At 41.4% G+C, this 19,441-nt stretch overlaps 1 protein-coding gene across 4 annotated transcripts in view; it reads right to left on the bottom strand.

Moving 5' to 3' along the window:
• The window catches only part of APP (amyloid beta precursor protein), a 223,086-nt gene that overhangs the window by 164,486 nt on the left and 39,159 nt on the right, over window positions 1–19,441 (bottom strand). For all 4 annotated transcript variants that reach the window (XM_063347215.1, XM_063347206.1, XM_063347234.1 and 1 more), the window contains exon 2: window positions 14,753–14,920. In XM_063347215.1, coding sequence (XP_063203285.1) covers window positions 14,753–14,920 — 168 coding nt within the window. The remainder of the gene's footprint in view (window positions 1–14,752; window positions 14,921–19,441) is intronic.

The raw sequence follows: 19,441 nt of genomic DNA, 5'->3' as shown, positions 1-19,441 counted from the left end.
AGCCGCAGCAAGCCCCGCTACTCACAGGCTCCAAGTCGTTCTCACAGCACATGAGAGGTTTGGGGCCAAAGCTTCTGAGCAATTTTTTCCCCCTCTTACAGCTAACAAACATTGCTGCAGAGCTGGCTATTGAACCTTGCAGACATGAGGAGGAGAAAGGTTCTGACAGAAGGTGCTCCTAAATTGGTATATAAGCAGCAAATCCAGACATGCACGCAGTTCCCAGCCATTGGGCTGTCTATAGGCATCTGTACATTTAACAGAAGCAGCTCAGAAGCATGCAAACCAAAGAACAAATTGTCTTAGTGCTCCATCCCCCACCGAAAAAGAAGCTAAACATTTTCTTGCCAGCCTTCTTCCTCCTGCAGTCTGTTCTCACACAGATGGCAAAACATTATTTTGAGGCCTTGTACTGCATGCTCCACTGAAGTCAATGGGAACCCTGACACCGACTTCTCTAACAGAAAGATTGAATCCACCAGCTCAAAGAAAGCCAGAAAAATGAAAAGCGCTTTTTTTTTCCCCATCTCTTACAAAAGGACAATTTCAAGAGGATTAGGATGGTTGCCAAATGGAGAAACCAGAAGCACTTCAAATTGCTCCCTATGACTCAATTGACGACAGTAATTTTAATCCCTAGAGAACAACACTGTTGTGGAATAACATTATGTCCGATCATATCCAACAAAACTTCCACACCAATATATGTAAGACCTTATTCTCAAACAGAAACAGGATGTGCATTTCCAAGTGCTCAAAGGCATGATGAGCAAAGGAAGTGTTAGAATAAACTTTAAAAGTCCAAGCTGATTATGAATCCTCCGAGATGTGTTGATCCTGAATTTTAAAGGACAGAGTAAGGAGGACTGTAATCCTGCATCTCCTTTCCAGTCCAAAACACTGCGCAGCTGGAACATGCCCATGCACCTGCCCCTCTGCACCATGCATCTCACCAGCAGATCTCCCAACCTGCTCAGGCAACAGGCGAACACCCAGGTTAAGAGCAAAGAGCACCCATCTCAGCCAGATACTGTCAGGGGGTCAGAAGGACAACTATCAACACACACTCTCAGTCCACATGCTGCCTGAATCAGGCTTTCAACATGAAAAACGTTTACTTAATATGAGTAACAATGTTAACAGGTTGCTGACAGCATGACACAGCTACTTCATAGAATGGTTAGAGTTGGAAGGGATCTTAAAGATCATCCAGCTCCAACCCCCTGCCATGGGCAGGGACACCTCCCACTAGACCAGGCTGCTCAAAGCCCCATCCAGCCTGGCCTTGAACACCTCCAGGGATGCGGCAGCCACAGCTTCCCTGGGCAACCTGTTCCAGTGCCTCACCACCCTCACAGGAAAGAGTTTCTTCCTAATATTTAATCTAAATCTCCCCTCTTTCAGCCTAAAACCGTTACTCCTCGTCCTATTGTGACATTCCCTAATAAAAAGTCCCTCCCCATCCTTCCTGTAGGCGCCTTCAGGCACTGTAAGGCCGCTATAAGGTCTCCCTGGAGCCTTCTCTTCTCCAGGCCGAACAACCCCAACTCTCTCAGCCTGACTTCAGAGGAGAGGTGCTCCTGCCCTCTCATCATCTTCATGGCCCTCCTTTGGTCACAAAGTTGACCAGAGAAAGCTGGTAACTTGCCAAGCTCTAACTCGTGCTCTGTGTTAAGTGCTCTGTCACTTGAAATATGAACCACGCTAGTTCAGTAAGATGGTCTCAAAACATGATACAGAAGTGGTTTCTACTATCTCCAAATACAGGGAGGGGAGTAGGTAAATACTTCTATAATTTTTAAAAGCTTAGCATCAACTCCACCCCACAGACATTTCTGAACTTCACACACCTCTCAACCTTGTAGAGCATTTTGCTCTTGAAGAGTAAAACAATGAGGTTTGCAACAGGATTTCATTTCTGTTGAAGCTTGCACCCCGTTCTCACTGAGACATGATCTCCAAAGACATATAAAGGTATGACCATAGAAAATGGTCTACTGTGTTACAAGACTTAGGCTTCAGACTGCAAATTCAGCCATTCCTGACTGCTGGCACTCTCATGCTGGTTTCCTGTCTTGCTGATTGTTATTTTTAAAATATGCTAGGCTAATAATATGGCAACATTAAAAATCAGCAAAGAAAGTGCGACCCTGGTTGAAGACTCTTTAAAAAAGCCAATTGAGAGAGCCGGTCTGATGTGTAGCATCAGTCCCCTTCCTGCCTGAGCATTCAGTTGTTCCCATGCTGGACAAGAGTGCTTTTTGCACACATGAAGAGCGGGTTCCTCCAACAGAGCCCTACCGGCAGATACACAAATACCTTTCAAAGAGGAAACAGTATATGAAAACCCTCAGTTACTTTACCATTGGCAGAAAACAAAAAAGGCTTTAGCATGATGCAGATTAACATTTTCAATTTTGAAGCTAAGACGACAGAAACTATGAATTCCCAGAAGATGACACCACATGCTGGGCACACCAACAGACAAAAGGTGTTGATGGAGTCCACCAGAGTCTACTATCGTATCTCCTTGTTCACTGTGTAACAATTTCCCAATTAACCAGTTGCTTGAGGCAACTAATTAGCATGCAATTTTTATGGCTGCATACAACTGAACAAGCTCAAAGCACCTCAAGAACAGAACATTCCGTGTAGGAAAGCCCAGCAAAGACATCAAGGAAAGAATAACAAGAAAGGGGCTTCAAGTACTATTTTACAAGTACTACCAAACTCAAGCTTTGGCATCAAACTGACTTGCCCTTCATCATTAAAAATGCTTCCTTCAACAGTATTTAACAGATCATGAATAGTAGCTCAGAACAAAAACTTTTTTTTTATTAATTGCTGCACAAACGGGTACATTTGGAGTCATTATGGTAATCACAATTCAGGTGGCAGTAACACGAGTAAATAATTTTTGTTCTTGCATGATCCTCCAATTTGCCAATTCCTCAAAATTCAGGAAGAACTGTAATATTAAAAGTAAGTATGATAATTTATCATGTGTCTCTTCTTTTACTTTTGTTTCACAGTAAGACTGGCAAACAATACATTTAATTTAAAATTATCTTTGGCACCCTTGCTCCAACAGTATCTAACTTTACTGAATTGGACTGAAGAAAAAATAAATAAATCAAGTTTGACCATTCCAAACGGCAAGATTTTTTTCAAACTGATGAAGAAAGAAGAAACAAAAAAAAATCCTTAACACTCCGTACTGCCTTGGCTCATCCTGGGAAAGAGATTACTTCTCACCTCGCAGAATCACACCTACACTTCTGTTGAAATTTTCGGAAACGAAAAAAGCAGATCAAAGCTTTAAATGCTCTTACCTTCAGGATTATGTTATGATGCAATCTACTTTATTACTGCACTCTGTGGCTTAGCAGTTTCCGTTGTTTAGCAGGGTAACCGTTTCAGAGATAAGCTTTAATTTCTTTAGTACTCAAAGTGTGACATTAAACTAGATTGAAGTTCCTTCTCCAAAGACTAATCTAAGCAAAGTCAACGTAAAGATTTGCACACACTTCAAACAACTCTGTACCAAACTCCCAGTGCAGTGTGACCAGTTTTGCACTGATTTGTTGGTGCAGCCCCGTAACAACCACCAGGCTATCTGTCCCTCCAGCACTCCACAAGACAGCCCAGAACTTCTCCTGCAAGAAATTCTATGACATGGCTACACAATCTAATAAATTAATACATCCCATAAATTTGCAAATATCAAATCCACTTCTGCATTATGCTTAAGACAGGATTTTAGTTTGCTAAATAACAGCAACAAAGAACCCTAATCTTAGGAAATGGCATGTGACACTGATGCTCCTGAGCGCAGCCGCTCCTCCTTCACCTCCAGCTGCAAAACCCTGGCATAAGCAAAAGCAACAGCAAAACCAGCAGCAATTTGGGCTCTACATTTGAGATGGAGTCCATATCCTTTTTCTCAAAATACTTATGGCAGGCCTGTGGAAGAAGAGTTTAGCAAATGGCCCGAGAAAAATAAATTTCAGATCAGATAACCACTACAAGGACACCGCATTACATCAAATTTCTCAATCTTTCATTCATCTGTCAATTCTCCCCTGTCCTTCCTGCTGTCATGATCCTGCCTAAAAATACCAGCTTTGTTCACATTTCTTTATTTTCACCTGCCTTCTTTTCTCTCCTTTTCTACACAGATTCTGGTATTTTAAATTTATTTGCTCTCCACTTACATTCCGACTGCTGCCCAAAATTAAATCATTGAGCCACATTTGCATCTCTGATTAACATGTGGCCTGCTCTTCATTATAGGCTTGATTTGACATCTGTGTTCTAGATCTAATAACATCCATTTTTTTTTCCCCCATTTAAATTGTTCGTGATGTGTATTGCCAGAGAAAATTTTCTGGGGAAATTCAGGTATTAACTGGCTATGTTCTTGTGAAAACACATAGTACCAGGAGGGAGAAAGATGTAGTGCCTTCAGAAATATCTCCATGCCCTCCATGCCATGCCCTCCCCTTCCATCTCACCTCCATCTCACCTGACCCCCTGTGAGCCTGGTCAGAGAAACTCATCCTTTTCTCTGTTTGTTTGCGAGGGTTAGCTTTGCATCAGTTCAGCTCCCTGCATTTCCTCATCGCAAGATCAGACATATGCTAAAATCTGGCAGGGCAGAAATGAGGAGGAGGAGGGGAAGAAAACTGACTCTCTTCTGCAACAGCATGTACCGCTTAAGCTCAACACTTCTGCTAAACCGCTCTGTAGCAGCACTCCTGTTAGTTTGGTAAGAAACTCTAAAATTAGCTGTACAATCTGACTGTCTCATAGGAGAGACTGTTTGTTCTTGCTACAGATCTTAAGCTACAACAGCTCAAGATGCTGAAATTGAAAGTATGCAAGAGTGGGGGTGTTCGGGAACTTCGAACCTGGCTGAATATGGGAAATTTCTCAGTCTGCTATGTCACTCCAAACCAGAGCAGACTTGTATGGAATGCCTCGGGTAGAGTAATGAAACAGTAATAGGAAAACATCACACCGCTTCTCAATGGAGCGGCTCTGATCCGTACTGGCACCAGACTCCTAAAAGCCATCTTCCAGACTTCAGCAGGTAACTGCCTATTACCATATCCACCAGTGTGCTCTCAGAAATAGCTCCCAATTACAGCTTCTATGACAATCTCCTCTAAAATACGAAGAAGTATACACAATAAACTTATATGGTATTACAAGTTTAGCTTTAATAAGATCAGTCTTATCAAATCCCCTTAAGTTCCCTGTTTAGAAGCATAAATGTAATTCCTGCTTCTTGGATGATCCCTTCTGATTTTTTTTCCCCCCCCCTCTTAAATGGAGCATACAGACTTGCCAAGCTGTGTGGGAACTTGGACAAGCAACGTTAGCTGCAACACTTCACAGATGTTTAAAGGAATACTCATCAAAATCAAATTTACCATTTTTTTTTTTAACTCTGTAATTGGCTCAAACTAACATAAGAAATACTAAAGGAACTTGATACTATCTCAAAACCCGATACTTTCCATGTGCAACTCAGAAGCTGAGTTTACCAAGACGACGCTTATTGACCACAACTCTTTGATAGAGCTGTCTTCCCAGGCCAAGTGGAAGGAGTGAGTAATGAATGGAGGAAGTTAGGTGTTTTATCAATGCTTAATTATAACTGTTCTTCCAGGAGACACATGACTTAGGATAAGAACCAAACAAATTAAATCACATTGGTTTACATTCTAATCAAAACATTGTGTGGTTTCGTGAAATAGCTGCAGTTGGACATCCTGCTTATCATTAATTTCCATGGAGTCAGTGCTTTTCTGATCTACAATGATTATTTATAGAAAGAGAAACTATGCTGGCAAGAAAAAATTTTGTCTCAGATCATATTTCCTCATATCCAGAATAACCATATTCAAGTTTCAACACTCATACCCAGACAGAATAAAAAATTTAAACACGGTATTGTCATTACTGCACAAGTAATTTTCCTATTTTTTTGGTTGTTAATATATGCAATAGCTATTGGCATCTACAAAATACAAAGCTAATGTTTTAACAAATATTGTGATGCATCTTCTTAACACTATATAGTATCTTTCCAGTAGAAGTTCTTGTCTTAGCTAAAGAGAAGGAGACTTAACTTTTCCCTAGCAAGGATTCACCCTGAGGCCTCATAATAATTTGGAATAGTCTTAGGGACCCTAAAACCAATGCTCCATTTTCAGTCTCAACATTAAGTCAGATGCCACAAGAGCTTGGGGGGGGGGGGGGTAATCTAAAATCTTCACCTTTCAAACTTTTTCATTAGCAATTTGCAGTAATGCCCTTTGAGTGAAATTCTTGCCCCAGTCAATTAAAAAACAAAACAAAATAAAGAAAAAACAGCTAAAATTCTACTTATACTATTACCAAAAAAAACCCACGCTAAATGTCTATCACGTAAAAAGGTGGATAAAGCCCTCAATAATTGGCAACATATTCAGAAACCTCTCCATGATTATGAATTGTAATTAATCCACAACCATTTAGAACAATATTCTGTAAGGAGGACACATCTATAAAAAACAGATTATCAGTGGGATTTTTTTTGTTAGCCAGAGGTATACAGTATTTGGAAGATACTCCAGTGTGTGACAGAGTGGCAGGCATTCGGTACAGTACTACACAATGGTTTTGATTGGACAAAGGCTAACCGGGGGATTATGTCACAGCATGAATTAGAAAGCGGTGGTAATAAAAGGCTTGGAAAAAAAAAATGAAATGTCCCAGAAATCAAGAAATATTTCCCCCATCCAACCCTGGGGCATTGCCCTGCTATGAATTCAAGCAAGCATCACCTTCCTGACAGCTTCAAGGCTAAAGAACAAGAGAAACTGTCTTTCCCTTTTTTATTTTTGCCTGCAAAACTGACAACTGACAATACGTACGTAATGCCCTTTTACTTGCAAAGACAGACTTCTGAACACGAACCTATTCTCTGCTACCAATCTAGACAGATCAGCCCACTGTCTGCTGCTACTAAGCTTCACGTGCACTGCTATAGTGAAATAAACACATCTGTAGTTAATGTTATGATTTCCATATATTTCAAAGTAGATGAACAAGGGTGAAGCAGGCAGGGGGAGAAAAAGAGAAAAAGGAAACCTGCCCCCACCAAAAAAAAAAAAAAAAACAGGAAAGAAAAGAAAAGAAAATCCCCAGAAAAGAATAACACTACCACCACAAGAAAAAGCAATAACATATAGCACAGGACGGCTATTGAGCCATCCATAAGGGATGCAGATGACCCAAAAAATAAAGAACACCACAAAGCGTACTACCTATTCACACATACACTTAGTCATGCACAGAGACTTGATGAAGACCAGAAAGAGTTGAAGCCCCTAAACACTCAAAACCACCCAAACCCTGCAGGTAGCCCCTCAGCTCTCAGTAGCACCAGTCCCAAGAAGGGGTCACACTTGCTCCGATCCATCTGCAGAGGAACACTCGCAGATGCTAGGGCCATGGCTTCAAACCTTTAATTGGACACAAGTCTGTTGCCAAGGCATGATTCCTGCCTTATTCCATCTCTTGTCCATTTACAGCTAACACCTTTCCGCAAGCCAGAAGCTGGATGAAGGAAATGACCTACTTCTGAAAACATCACCCCCAAGAATAAAAACTGCATCACAGTGGAAACTGCCAGGAGTTAAAGACGACCCAGGATGACCTTTAGCAAAAATGGGATTGATCTGTGCCAGACTGAAGTGTTCGTGCAAGCATGGTCTGAAAAGGTGGAGGAAAAGAAAGTAGATTAGCATAGACGTTTCCTCCTCGAAAGGGCTGCAATGTAACAGTTGGATAGTTATAATAGATTTTTCTTTAAGGTAATCGTCACACTTTAGGCCTAGTATCTCTTAGGCTTATAATATTATTTATTAAAGGAATAGCTGCTACCAGTCCATCTCAGAGTTACGTAGTGCAAGATGTTTAGGAGAGGTATCTGTAAAGAAAATAGCAGACAACTCACTATGATAACTCCATATGTAAGAGGGGAAAAAAGAACGGTGAGACGCAGCAGTGGAGGTCCGCTGTGCTGTCCCTACCAGGACACCTTCCACGCAACACCACAGGAGCAGGAGTGGTACCACCTCTACAGACCACATCCCACACTACACAGCCCTCTCAGAAGTTTCTTGGGCTTCAGTAAGGCCAAGAGTTGGGTCAGTTGAGCTTCGCTCCCTTCCCCAGGCATGCAGAGAGACTTGTGCGAGCACCCGGTCTTTTTGTACCTTAAGGAGCAAACCACAATCACAGAGCACAGCACACTGATGAGAATACAAAACTTTCTTCTTGTCTTTTGTATCTCCAATTTAGCATGTGCACTTTGACATCTTGATCACATGCTAAATGGTTGACTGCTAGTTCAACTATGAACCAAAAAAGGCAATAGGAATGCAATTCACAGGACCTATGATTCTATGTCAGACGAAACAATCATATCCCTTGCACAAATGCTATGCTGGTGGAACCCAGTGATTAAGTTGAGCCATTCATCTAGTCCATCATATCTGTGAAATTCAAAATTAATCTAGGGGAAAATGCAGCATTGCAGCTTCATTAAACACTGCAGTACACATTTACCTAAATATATATTTATGCAGACAAGCCTCTTCCATTTTCATCCTTTTTCCTCCCTCAGTCTCAAAGCAGAAGCAGCCTCCTTCCCCAAGAAGGGGGAGTTTTCCCCCTTCCCCATGTTTTTACATGTTACTTCAATAAGAGTTGGAAATTCTACCGTAAAAGCAACAACATACTGAGATCCTGATGTTTTTCATTTCATTTCTTTTTGAAACATGCAAAAAAGGGTCCATGTAAGGAAAAAATAAGAAGGAACCTTTTTATTATCAACAAAAGAAAGGCAGGTATTATCTTGCAACATATGCTCCAAGTTTTAGTAGTCACTTGATTTGAAATACATTTAAATGTCTCCGTCTCGGGAGACAGTCAAAACCCGCCTGTAGGCATTCCTGTGTAACGTGCTCTAGGTGACCCTGCTCTGGCAGGGGGGTTGGACTAGATGATCTCCAGAGGGTCCCTTCCAACCCCAACCATTCTGTGATTCTGCAAATGGTAGGCTACAGTCTGGGCTAAAAAGCCCAGCCTTCTTTCTCAAGGAGGTTATATGGTGAGCATACTAAGGTTTAACTGCAGGATAAATATACCATCAAGTATCAGACTCTGCATTTCCAAAATCTAAGACTTCATTGAAGAAAGTGATATTTAAACGCTGGCAAAGTAAACTAATTCAAGTTTTGCTGTGGACCAAAAGCTATGTAAAACAAAAGACCTCAATAATCAATGTGAAGAGCGCTAAAGTACCGTTCACCCAAACTTTTAAGCATGACTGTGCACATCTCAGAATATAGCAACAGACATTTGCCTTGAAAATGTCATTTGTTTTTAAGGACAGTCTGTGCTGCCAGAAATCTGTATGTTTTCCATGATGTTTCATTAAATGGATCATTTTCCTCAGTGCAAAATGTATGGCTTTTTAAGCTGCTGAATTCAGAGTAGTGCAGATTTAAAATTCATTTTCTTCTTTAATATAGTGGCTATTTGGTTTGAGAAACTAGAAAAGAGCACATTACGCAGCCTAGATAAAAACAATTCATTTTAGGATGAAAATGACAAGGTAATGCAGAGAGAAACCGTATCAAAGCAAAGGCCATTTTTCATTGCATTTCAAATTGCCTTCTCAGAAGAAAAGGCCAGACTATTTTTTTTTTTTTCTTTTCTTTTTTAAAATCCTCAGCACCCCTGCCAGTTCAATGAACCTTTTAATAAATTCTCTAGAAGCTCTCAGCAAGGACAAAGACTAGAGAGGGAGGGAACCCCCTGCCATCAGTCCTGCCTGCCTGCCCCATTCTGCCTGGCGTGGGGCCCAGGGCAACACCCACAACAGTGGCCGTAGGGAGCCAAGCAAGTAAATAAAATAAAGATGGGGTAGTCATTTGATGGCCCTTTTGGTCCACCTACAAAACAGAGGGCTTAAGGACTACTTTGAAGCAGGAGGCTGTGAGGTGAATTAACGTGAAAGCCTTAGTATCGTCACGTTCCAGCTTGTACAGGATCTGGTGGAAAAAGTTGCTTCGGGTTTCACCAGCAACTTACTGAAACACGTGGCCTAAACACAGAAGATTCGAGCAAATGACAAGATTGTCATTTTCGGAAGCATTATGATTAGAGATTAGAAATGTAAACACTGTTCTATCAACAGTTATAATGAATTATCTGTTATCTGAATTTACCCTACTATTTTCTGTTTCACATAACACTAGGATATAGTCAAGAGCATAGTGGCATGAATTCATAATTAATGTTTTTATTTCTGGGGAGGACTTCTGTAAGAAATACACACTGAGTGCAAGATGCTCATTGATCTCGATGTTTTAAAAAAAAAAAAATGTAGACATGTCAAGCCTTTACAAAAGAAACTGAGCACTCATCATGTGGTTTCAGATATGCCAGGTGTAACACCTGCCAAAGCCAACATACACTCTATATCTGAAAGTTATTCTACTTATCTATCCAAAGATCTTGCAGCAAGGCACATCTAGATTACAAGGCACGTCTAGATCTCCAGGCTCCCAGGTTTATGCTCCATCCGCTCAACCACGTGTGCGATATCCAGACCCAAACTAGTCTTGAAAAAAACCCAACAATCAGTCTTCAGAACCGTGCTTTTACATTTTGTTCAACTCCATGCATACTTAAAATGGAAATAAGCATCTTCAAATTAAACTAAGTGGGGGGAAAACTATGGATTAGACAAAATGAATTTTTTGCCAGCTGTGAGTGCTGTTTTTACAATTCATTTTGGACACCGAGTTCAGTACAGACTGCAAAATAATTTCAGACCTTCAAGGAACTTGTATAATGTATCCTAATTACTAGACATAAAATTCAGCACACAGTAGCTGTTCAAAATTACTCATATAATAAAACATACACCAATATCTTCCATCTGAACACTCATTCCGTCTAAACAGGGAACTGAGCACACCTAAATTAACTTCCTGCTCTGCGTATTCATGTGACTCTGAAAACATGTACTTTGCCAAAGGGCAGGGTGCAGGTTGGTTTTATGAAAAGCGTTTAGCAAGACAAGGAGCCAGCTGGCCTCTGAAACTCGCCTTCCTTCAACAGTACCATGCCACCTCGGCGCTAGTCCCAGCTTCCACTTCAGCGTGGGTGGGTGGGGGTACCCGCTTTCTTCCACAAAACAACAGAAAGCAAAATCCAGGAGCAGCGGTCCCCAACTGGTTTAAGACATCGGCTAACCTCCCATCAGGGGTTGTTAGGAAGAAACTTCCCCCAGGGGGCTAGTTACCCAGTAATTGCGTATGGCAGGGTTTTTCCAACACCCCTCCGTAACAGCTGGTACTGCAGTGTCAGCAGCAGGACTAGACTGACCCATGGCTTGACTTGAGGGGTCAGCTTAACAATTTTGGCACACACACAGGTGTATTCACTCCATTTACATTAATGCAATACTGTTCTAGCAGCCTGCAGCACTTGCATTTGACAGCTGTTTGCAGATCAGCCCATGCCCTTTTCATTTCCAATAATGGGTACAGTTAATATAGCAGCATGCTAGCTAGTTTGAGATTAAAAGATACCACCAGTAAACTGTACTTCACTAATCAGCATCTCATTACACCCAAGAAAGCTTGATTTTGCTGTATTTCAAAAAAATTAAAAGCACCCAGCTCAGGCTGAACACGGGAGAACATGCAGGTTTGACGGCAGCAGAGGTGGATGCACTTGGCTTCCAGAAACACTTTTTGTGATTACAGTAGCAGCATTTAACTGAACTCAAGGAATTTAGAAGGCAACATTCAAGTATCTTCCATTTCCTTTCAAATAAGTCATGTACAGTCTGAGCTTTGTCATCTTTAAACTGGGTCATGTGTTGTCCAAATATAAATCCAGACAGTTCCTGTGCTGCACTGAGCTCCCACTCAAAAGAAGCAAAGGAAGAGCAAGTGACATACATCTTTAAAACACATAGGCAGTTCTGCTTATTCCCTGTTCCTCCTTTGCTGCCCCTGCAACGCTCCTCTACTGCTACTTCCTGCATCAAGACTTCAAAATCCACCTACGCTGGCAGTGGACGAGGAGGGGAAACGATGACAATCTCAAGGAAAAGACACAAGGCTCCCCTTCCAACCCGAACCATTCTATGATTCTTTCCACCCTGACAGGCTGGATCAACTTCCATGTGCCTATTTGGTTTAACTTGCTGTCAGCAAATCCAACCTTCCTAATATTTGTTATCTGTTTCTGAATTTATTACTAGTGTAAACAATAGGGGCTCAACATGACTCCTCCCCACCCCCAAACCAGCTGCTGACAGAGAGCCCTGGTGCTGCCATGTGCACCCCTGACCAGCTTGCCCCTTCTCCACCAGTGTCCTGCAGCCCGTTGTACTGTGCAGCTCAGGTGTGCGTGTGGAATAAGGATAGGGCAGGACAGCCAGGACATCAGCTTCCCACAAAACAGTTTCCCACAGAACAGATAGCCTACTGGTGAGCACAGCAAGGTAAGGCTTTTTAGCCAGACCCCCACAGCAGGGTTGCTCACTTGAAGTCAGTGAGAGCACAGTGCTTAATCACACACCTGTAATAACGTAGATTGACAAAAACCATTAAGACGCTCACCCCATTTTTAGAGAGCAGACCTGCCAGCATCTTGCCACGCAACGTGGTAGAACCCCCATGCTATGCTTTTAACCATAGCTGAAAAACTCCAAAATCGTAACATGTTCATCTACTCTTTAGCTAATTAACTGTCAGCACACAAATCAAGGCTACCCTCACACTGCAGTTTAAATATTTACCCTTAAAAACACAAGTAACACAAGGCCTCTCCTTTGTTTCTCCAGCAAGGAGAAGATTTCAAACTCACAAAACAATTCAGGTTAAAAAGAGAGCTACAGAGACCATCTAGACCCTCTTCTGCTCCAGCCAGAGCTCACACCTGAGACAGACCACATTGCTCAAGCCCTTGTCCAGTTCAGCTCTCCCAGTCTCCAAGGACAGAGACTCCACAGCCTGCCTGGGTACCTGTGCCACAGCGTGGTCACTCTCGTGGCAAAGAATTTTTTCCTTATGTGCAGTCCCAGCTTTCCTCCTTATTACCTTTGTCATCTAACAGGCTACCTTCTGACTGCTTTTACTTTCTTCTTCACTTTATTTTTAAGAGGGCTTTTTTTTTTTAAATGCCACCCAAAATTTTAAAATCACCTGACACTCAGCTGAGATTTACAGCTCCAAGTCCTTGTTCTGGAATCCTTCTGTACCTGCAGCATTTGTAACTGAATTGTCAACCTACTGAGCTATTCATGCCTTAAAACGTCCCAAACCTTCTAGTCTTACTTCCTGTAAATTCACATATTTCTTTCTGTAATTTTAGATAAAGACTTCCTACCTTGTAGACTTTTTATTCACCGATTCTCTACTTCCATCTTTTTTTTTTTTTAATCACCTTCAATAATTTCCCTATGCATAAATCAACTTTTTTTAGATAAATCCAAAGGAAACCTTAGTAGATTAGGTTTGGTATTTTTGTTAGTGGTAAACAGAAGTATTATGAATTTCACAAAGTAATTAATACTCTTAGTAAAAAGACAAGAAGAATCAGTTTTAATAACTATTACAGTATCTTCTTTAAAATTAATATTCTAGACCATAAAGCCCAAGCTCAAAAAAAACCTGAACAGAACACTTCAGGAAAGAAACGGAACAATCAATGGGTGAAAGGACAGGAATGAAGATGCTAAGAGAGCAGAGATCCAAAGAGTGAATTATCTCGCTTTCTGAAGAAGCATTTTCACAGGAATTTGTTTGGCATTTAGGAAGCCAGACAGATACTGCTATGGCAATAAGCAGTAGTCCCTGTTTTTTTGGGGTTTTTTTCTGGGGGGGGGTTTTTTTGGTTTTTTTCTGTTTGTTTGGTTGGTTTTTTTTGTTTTGTTTTTTTTTAAAAAAAAGGCAGGGATGGTATAGAAAGACATAAGGACTAAAGCAACTCAAGCCATGCCCTTTTGTTTCATGGCATGAAATCCGCATTTTCTTTTCAAATTGTCACACACTGGTACGAGGCTATTGCACTGTCACAGCATGGAGACAAAACAAAATTAGATCCACAATCTGCTTTTAGGACATAAGCGAGTGGGTAATAAGTTTCTGCTCTCAAATATGAAATCAGTCATTGTGACTTCATCTGTAGGGCAAGCTTCTTCTATTAAGAAACTCTGAATGGTTCAGTGTGCAGCAGAGAGCAATAACTCCGGACTGACCCAGTGTATTTCAGTACCATGGTAGGATGACAGAAGATGTGTTACAGCTGACTCAAGATCAGCCCAGAAAGAACAAGGGCATTTTAAATAATGAACTGTCACCTCAGCTTTATTCAAATTACTTTATGAGCAAGAAGTTCATTGTGCATATACTATACAATATTATCCCCCAAGGCCAGAGGACAGAGGGACAAAATTGTCCAACGGCCTCAGTGACCCCCAGCAACCAGGTTTTGAAGCTGTTTTAACAGGCTCTGGGGAGAACCTCTTTAAGAAGGACAGATGGGCAATGGAGCAGAAGAGGAGAAACAGAAAGGGAAGGTCCCTATAGACTCAGCTCTCCAGCATGCACCTGCAATTTGGTACTTCAGAAGAACCACCATTGCAGTTGTTCCCGAGGACAGTACTTACTTCCTGGCAGTACTGGAGAATCCCTTCCTTTGTCCCGATGCAGGTCTTGGTGCCAGAAGGGTCTGATTCCCACTTTCCATTCTGCACGTTCATGTGCATGTTGAGTTTCCCACAGAACATTGCGATTTGAGGCTCCGCCAACAACCCAGCATTTCCATCAGCAGGCACCTGGAAAGAAAAGAAAAAGAAGTTTTAATCTCATGTCTGACAGATGAGTCCATCCAAAGCAGGAACAGCTCCAGGAACCAAACTCTAGGCTTACCCACCCCATGGCAGCAAAAGCTGAAATCGTTTGATTTGAGCAGATATGAGACATGTAAATAAGGTCTTCATAGAAATCCAGAACACAAGAGTGTAACACAGAGTTTAAAGCTGTAAACAAACCCTTTTGCAGCCCCAAATGATCACCTTAACAACTTGGGCTAAGCACAGAATAACATGCGTAGCTGGAGCAAGATAACAGCAATTTAATTTTCCAAGCAAACATACTTGGTATAATGGTGCTGGGGGTGGGGTGGAGGGGTGGGTGGTGTCACTAACAACTAGCAAAAAAAGTAACAAGTTTTCCTCAAGAGTTTCCTAAAAAAGTCTCAAAATGCATCTTCTTTCAAGCCCCTCTCCAGTTCATTGAAATGTTGAACACACAAGCTGTATTTTTTAACGCCTTATAAAGGCGGTGGGTTAAATGCAGCGGCTCCCACCTAAGCTTTATGTTGACTGAACCTTAAAATGCAGTGCCCAGGGATCTATCTATATGGGACTGCTCACAGCAAAGTATTACAGAATACCACCTACCCAAACAAGCGTTGAAATACCCAGGCTTACTGCCACTGCCCGAAGGGCTGCTGCTGGCCCCCGGCAGGCCGGCAGCCTGCCACCTCCCTTCTTGGATTGCCCAAGCGCTGCCAGGGTACGGAGCCAAACCTCAAGAGCTGCCCTCAACAGCTTCCCAATTAAATGCCATTCTGCAACACCTGTGAACTTTCTATCTGCATTTACAAACCAACTTAACTCTCTTCCCCCTCAACCTCAACATTGGTTTAGATCCCTCCCGTGGGACCACATCACGAAGGCAAATCAACATCTCACCCTTTCAGTCCTCTGCCCTATGATGTCCACAAACCTTACGAAGAACGACTGAGGGAGCTGGGGTTGTTTAGCCTGGAGAAGAGGAGGCTGAGGGGAGACCTTATCACCCTCTACAACTACCTGAAAGGAGGTTGTAGAGAGATGGGGGCTGACCTCTTCTCCCTGGTGACAAGTGATAGGACGAAGGGAAACGGGTTCAAGTTACGTCAGGGGAGGTTTAGATTAGATATTAGGAAACATTTTTTCACTGAAAGGGTTATTAAACATTGGAATAGGCTGCCCAGGGAGGTGGTGGATTCACCATCCCTGGAGGTGTTTAAAAAAAGGGTAGGTGGGGCACTTAGGGACATGGTTTAGAAGTGGCTCTTGTCAGGGTAGGCTAAAGGTTGGACTCGATGATCTTAAAGGTCCCTTCCAACCTCAACAATTCTATGATTCTATGATGTAGCCAACCTCTGAAGGTATAAGCCAGAAGTACTTGCCTCAGTTTTACCACCCAAGAAACACAGAGCAAAGATAAGTCTCCCCTTCGGGTTAGGTTCCTCGAGAAAAGTCAATGGCTCTCCACAGCCCCTCATGCTCCAAAGGTAAGCCTGTCGCATTCGAGGTACAGCAGAGCATGCAATTACGTTCAAATATCTGTTTTTAACTTCTAATCTTTTAGCTAGAAGACTTCTCAAGGGGAAAATTAAAAACATTTTTAAAATTCATGAAAAACTGAAGAAACAGAATTACTGTCTTACAAGAGGTACGCAAACCCCATATTTTAGTTCCCCCACTCTTTGTTTAAACAAACACAAAAAAACTTTAGGAATTTTACATGCCTACAGTAATAAAGAAGTATCACACCAAGAAACATTGCAGGCAGTTAACATCTAACTACCCTAACACATTAGCGTAGCGCTGTAAGTTAAAATGCCACGATTAAAACAAGTATTTCATTTTTTACTAGAAAAGGAGACAACATTTATTTTCCTGCCGCCTTTAAGATGTTAACATCTTACCACAGTTTAGCTTAAAAAAAAAAAAAGCAGGAACACTTCTACTGGCAGAGATTTCCCTTTACTATCTCAATTTCTCTTCTGTGGAACTAGTAAGCTCTCTATGATTTAACAGTCAACCATCACTGTCCTTCCACTAGGTAATTAGAGAATTTTCCAGCAACTGCGATGACACCTTGTCTGGTTTGCCTTGATCAGTAAAACTATCACATGCTTACTCCTTCTAACATCTTCAGAAACCCTGGAGAGCATCTAAAACATGACACATCTATAACAAATACTTGCAAAAAATCATCCAAATTAATAAATTTTTTTTCTTTAGAGATGTAACAGCAGCCTATCAAAATTTCAATAAAAAGAGAAGCGAGTTGTTCCACAGGTGACGTGTGAATATGAACTCTATGCACGGTCAGCTCCTCCAACTGAGATCTCTATTAAATTAATAAAGCACACAGCAGTTACACCATGGCAGATTTAAGAGTTTTTTAATCAAATTCCTAAGTTGTAAATTTATGGAAACCTTGCCTTGTGGCTTTATAATACAGAGCTTTTCGGTATTTTTTGCCTTAGCTAGGAAGACAGCTGAAGTTGGGGGGAAAAAAAAACATGGCCGTTTACTTGGAGTGCTATCAATTTGACTCTAACAACACGACAACCTATGACTGTCTACTTAAAATCTCATTCCCTTCAGAAGGGACATGACATCTTCCAGCTTAATGAAACTACCAGAGCAAGTCATGATCACATTTAGCTTTCTCTATTTTGAGCTGACAGGGCCATACTAATGAACGGCTCAGCACAGCACTTCATCTTATTGATTAGGACAGCTAAATGTTTCTAATCATAAAGAAATACCGGAGCAATTAACAGACACTGTAAACAGAACTAAAGCATTTAGATCATGATCATGAATAATTCAGCTGCTCAGCTTCCCAAGTTGAACTCTGTTAGAGTGTCCTTAAAGCAAGGATAGTAGGTTAATGGATCTGTCTGTTACATCTCCAGCTAAAGATGCAACACTGAGCTTTCAAATTAACTTTCTGTAAACAACCAGAGTGGAAATAACACCTTTTTAAACCTTTTAGACTGGGGGTTTGGGGGGAAGACACATTAAATTATTTAATAGCTGAAGATAAGTGCTTGCTACCACTGTGTAGCCCTGATGTTTAAACTGAAAGCCTCTCACCTTTACTAATAAGCAGTAATTTTATACATTGCATTTTCAGCATGGTACCTATTAAAAACTTTGCAATGGCACTGCAAGTTAACAGAAGAGACTCATCGAGATAGCCTTTGTGCTATCTCCCTGCTCTTTCTAGAAGACATGCCTCTAATCCCAGATTTTCTCCAACTGATATTCCATTTCTGAAGAAAACAAGAAGTTGATTTGCTACGGCATGTTTTCTGATTGAAAACTGGCAGCTTCCTGCTTGTCAAGAAATTACTTTGCTGCACAATCCACAGAAACAGCCAACGTTGATGGAGGCTTTTTCTGCAGCGATGATGGTCAGAACAGAACACTCAAGCCTAGCAGCATTTTTTGCTGCGAGGGCAAAGGAGGGGGAAATCTGGTCAAAACCAGATCTGACCTTGTCTTTACCAATCCTAGATTTAGAGCTTCTGCTGAGCCTTTTGATGACACCTGAGCAAGATACTCATATTCAAGAGTGTATGACTGAAAGATTTCCCTTCACTCCATTTTGCAAGCATATGCTTCACTGCATTATTACTTCAACATTCCCAAGAGTGAACATGCCACGCAGTGACTGACATTAAAAAAAAAAAGGAAAACATAAAATTTTTACATCATTGGCTGAAAACCCGCAGCTACTGCATTAAGCTATATATTGCACTCTATTCTTCCACATGTTGTTTTCCTCTGCAATCGTTCGGACTACAACAAAATTCACAGACAAAAGCTCAAATGCATAAAGCTAAAAATCCATTCTTGGTCCAAAAGAACTAATTATGCTATATAGCAGATAGTTAAAAAGAATATTTCTGATGCTACATTCTCTGGTTTCTTCTCATTTCTCTATGCAGTCCTCCACAGCAAGGAAGGCTCCTCTACGTAACACGCAGCATCCTCCTCCACTATATAACATGCAGCTTTTTGTTAATTTTACCAGAGTGAAGCAGCAAATGAAAACTTGTTAGCAAAATGCCCCTTGCTGCCCCTCTTGCCAGTACCCCACCGCTGAACACAAGAGCATTCCCATGGCACCTGCCGAAAAGGGGGCCTGGAAGAGATCGGTCCTTGTTGCATTAATTTTATGGGTTCTATTTTAAACCAGGACACATTCCTAAATTAAAAACAGTAAGTTAAAGCAATTAATTCCAGAAAGTATTGTTTCCATTCAGTTTTATAAGGTTGATGGATACCAGAGGCGAAAACAGAGACACATGAAGCCTCTCAGGCTCTTTGGTCTGGACTGGCACTGGTGGGGGGTCTCCGGCACTTACTGCCTGTGCCTCCTCTCTAACCTGGAGGTCTCTCCCACCTACACAAATCCCAGTTGTATAAATGCTTCAGTAGTTCCTTGTGTTTTAAAAAACTCATTATGACAAGTAATCCTGAGCTGATAAGACCTGCATGCCA

The sequence above is a fragment of the Chroicocephalus ridibundus genome, chromosome 1 (genome assembly GCF_963924245.1).
Source record: "Chroicocephalus ridibundus chromosome 1, bChrRid1.1, whole genome shotgun sequence".
Classification (NCBI taxonomy): Eukaryota; Metazoa; Chordata; class Aves; order Charadriiformes; family Laridae; genus Chroicocephalus; species Chroicocephalus ridibundus.
Note: the sequence above shows the minus strand (reverse complement) of the source record. Positions and strands in the feature narration are given on the sequence as shown.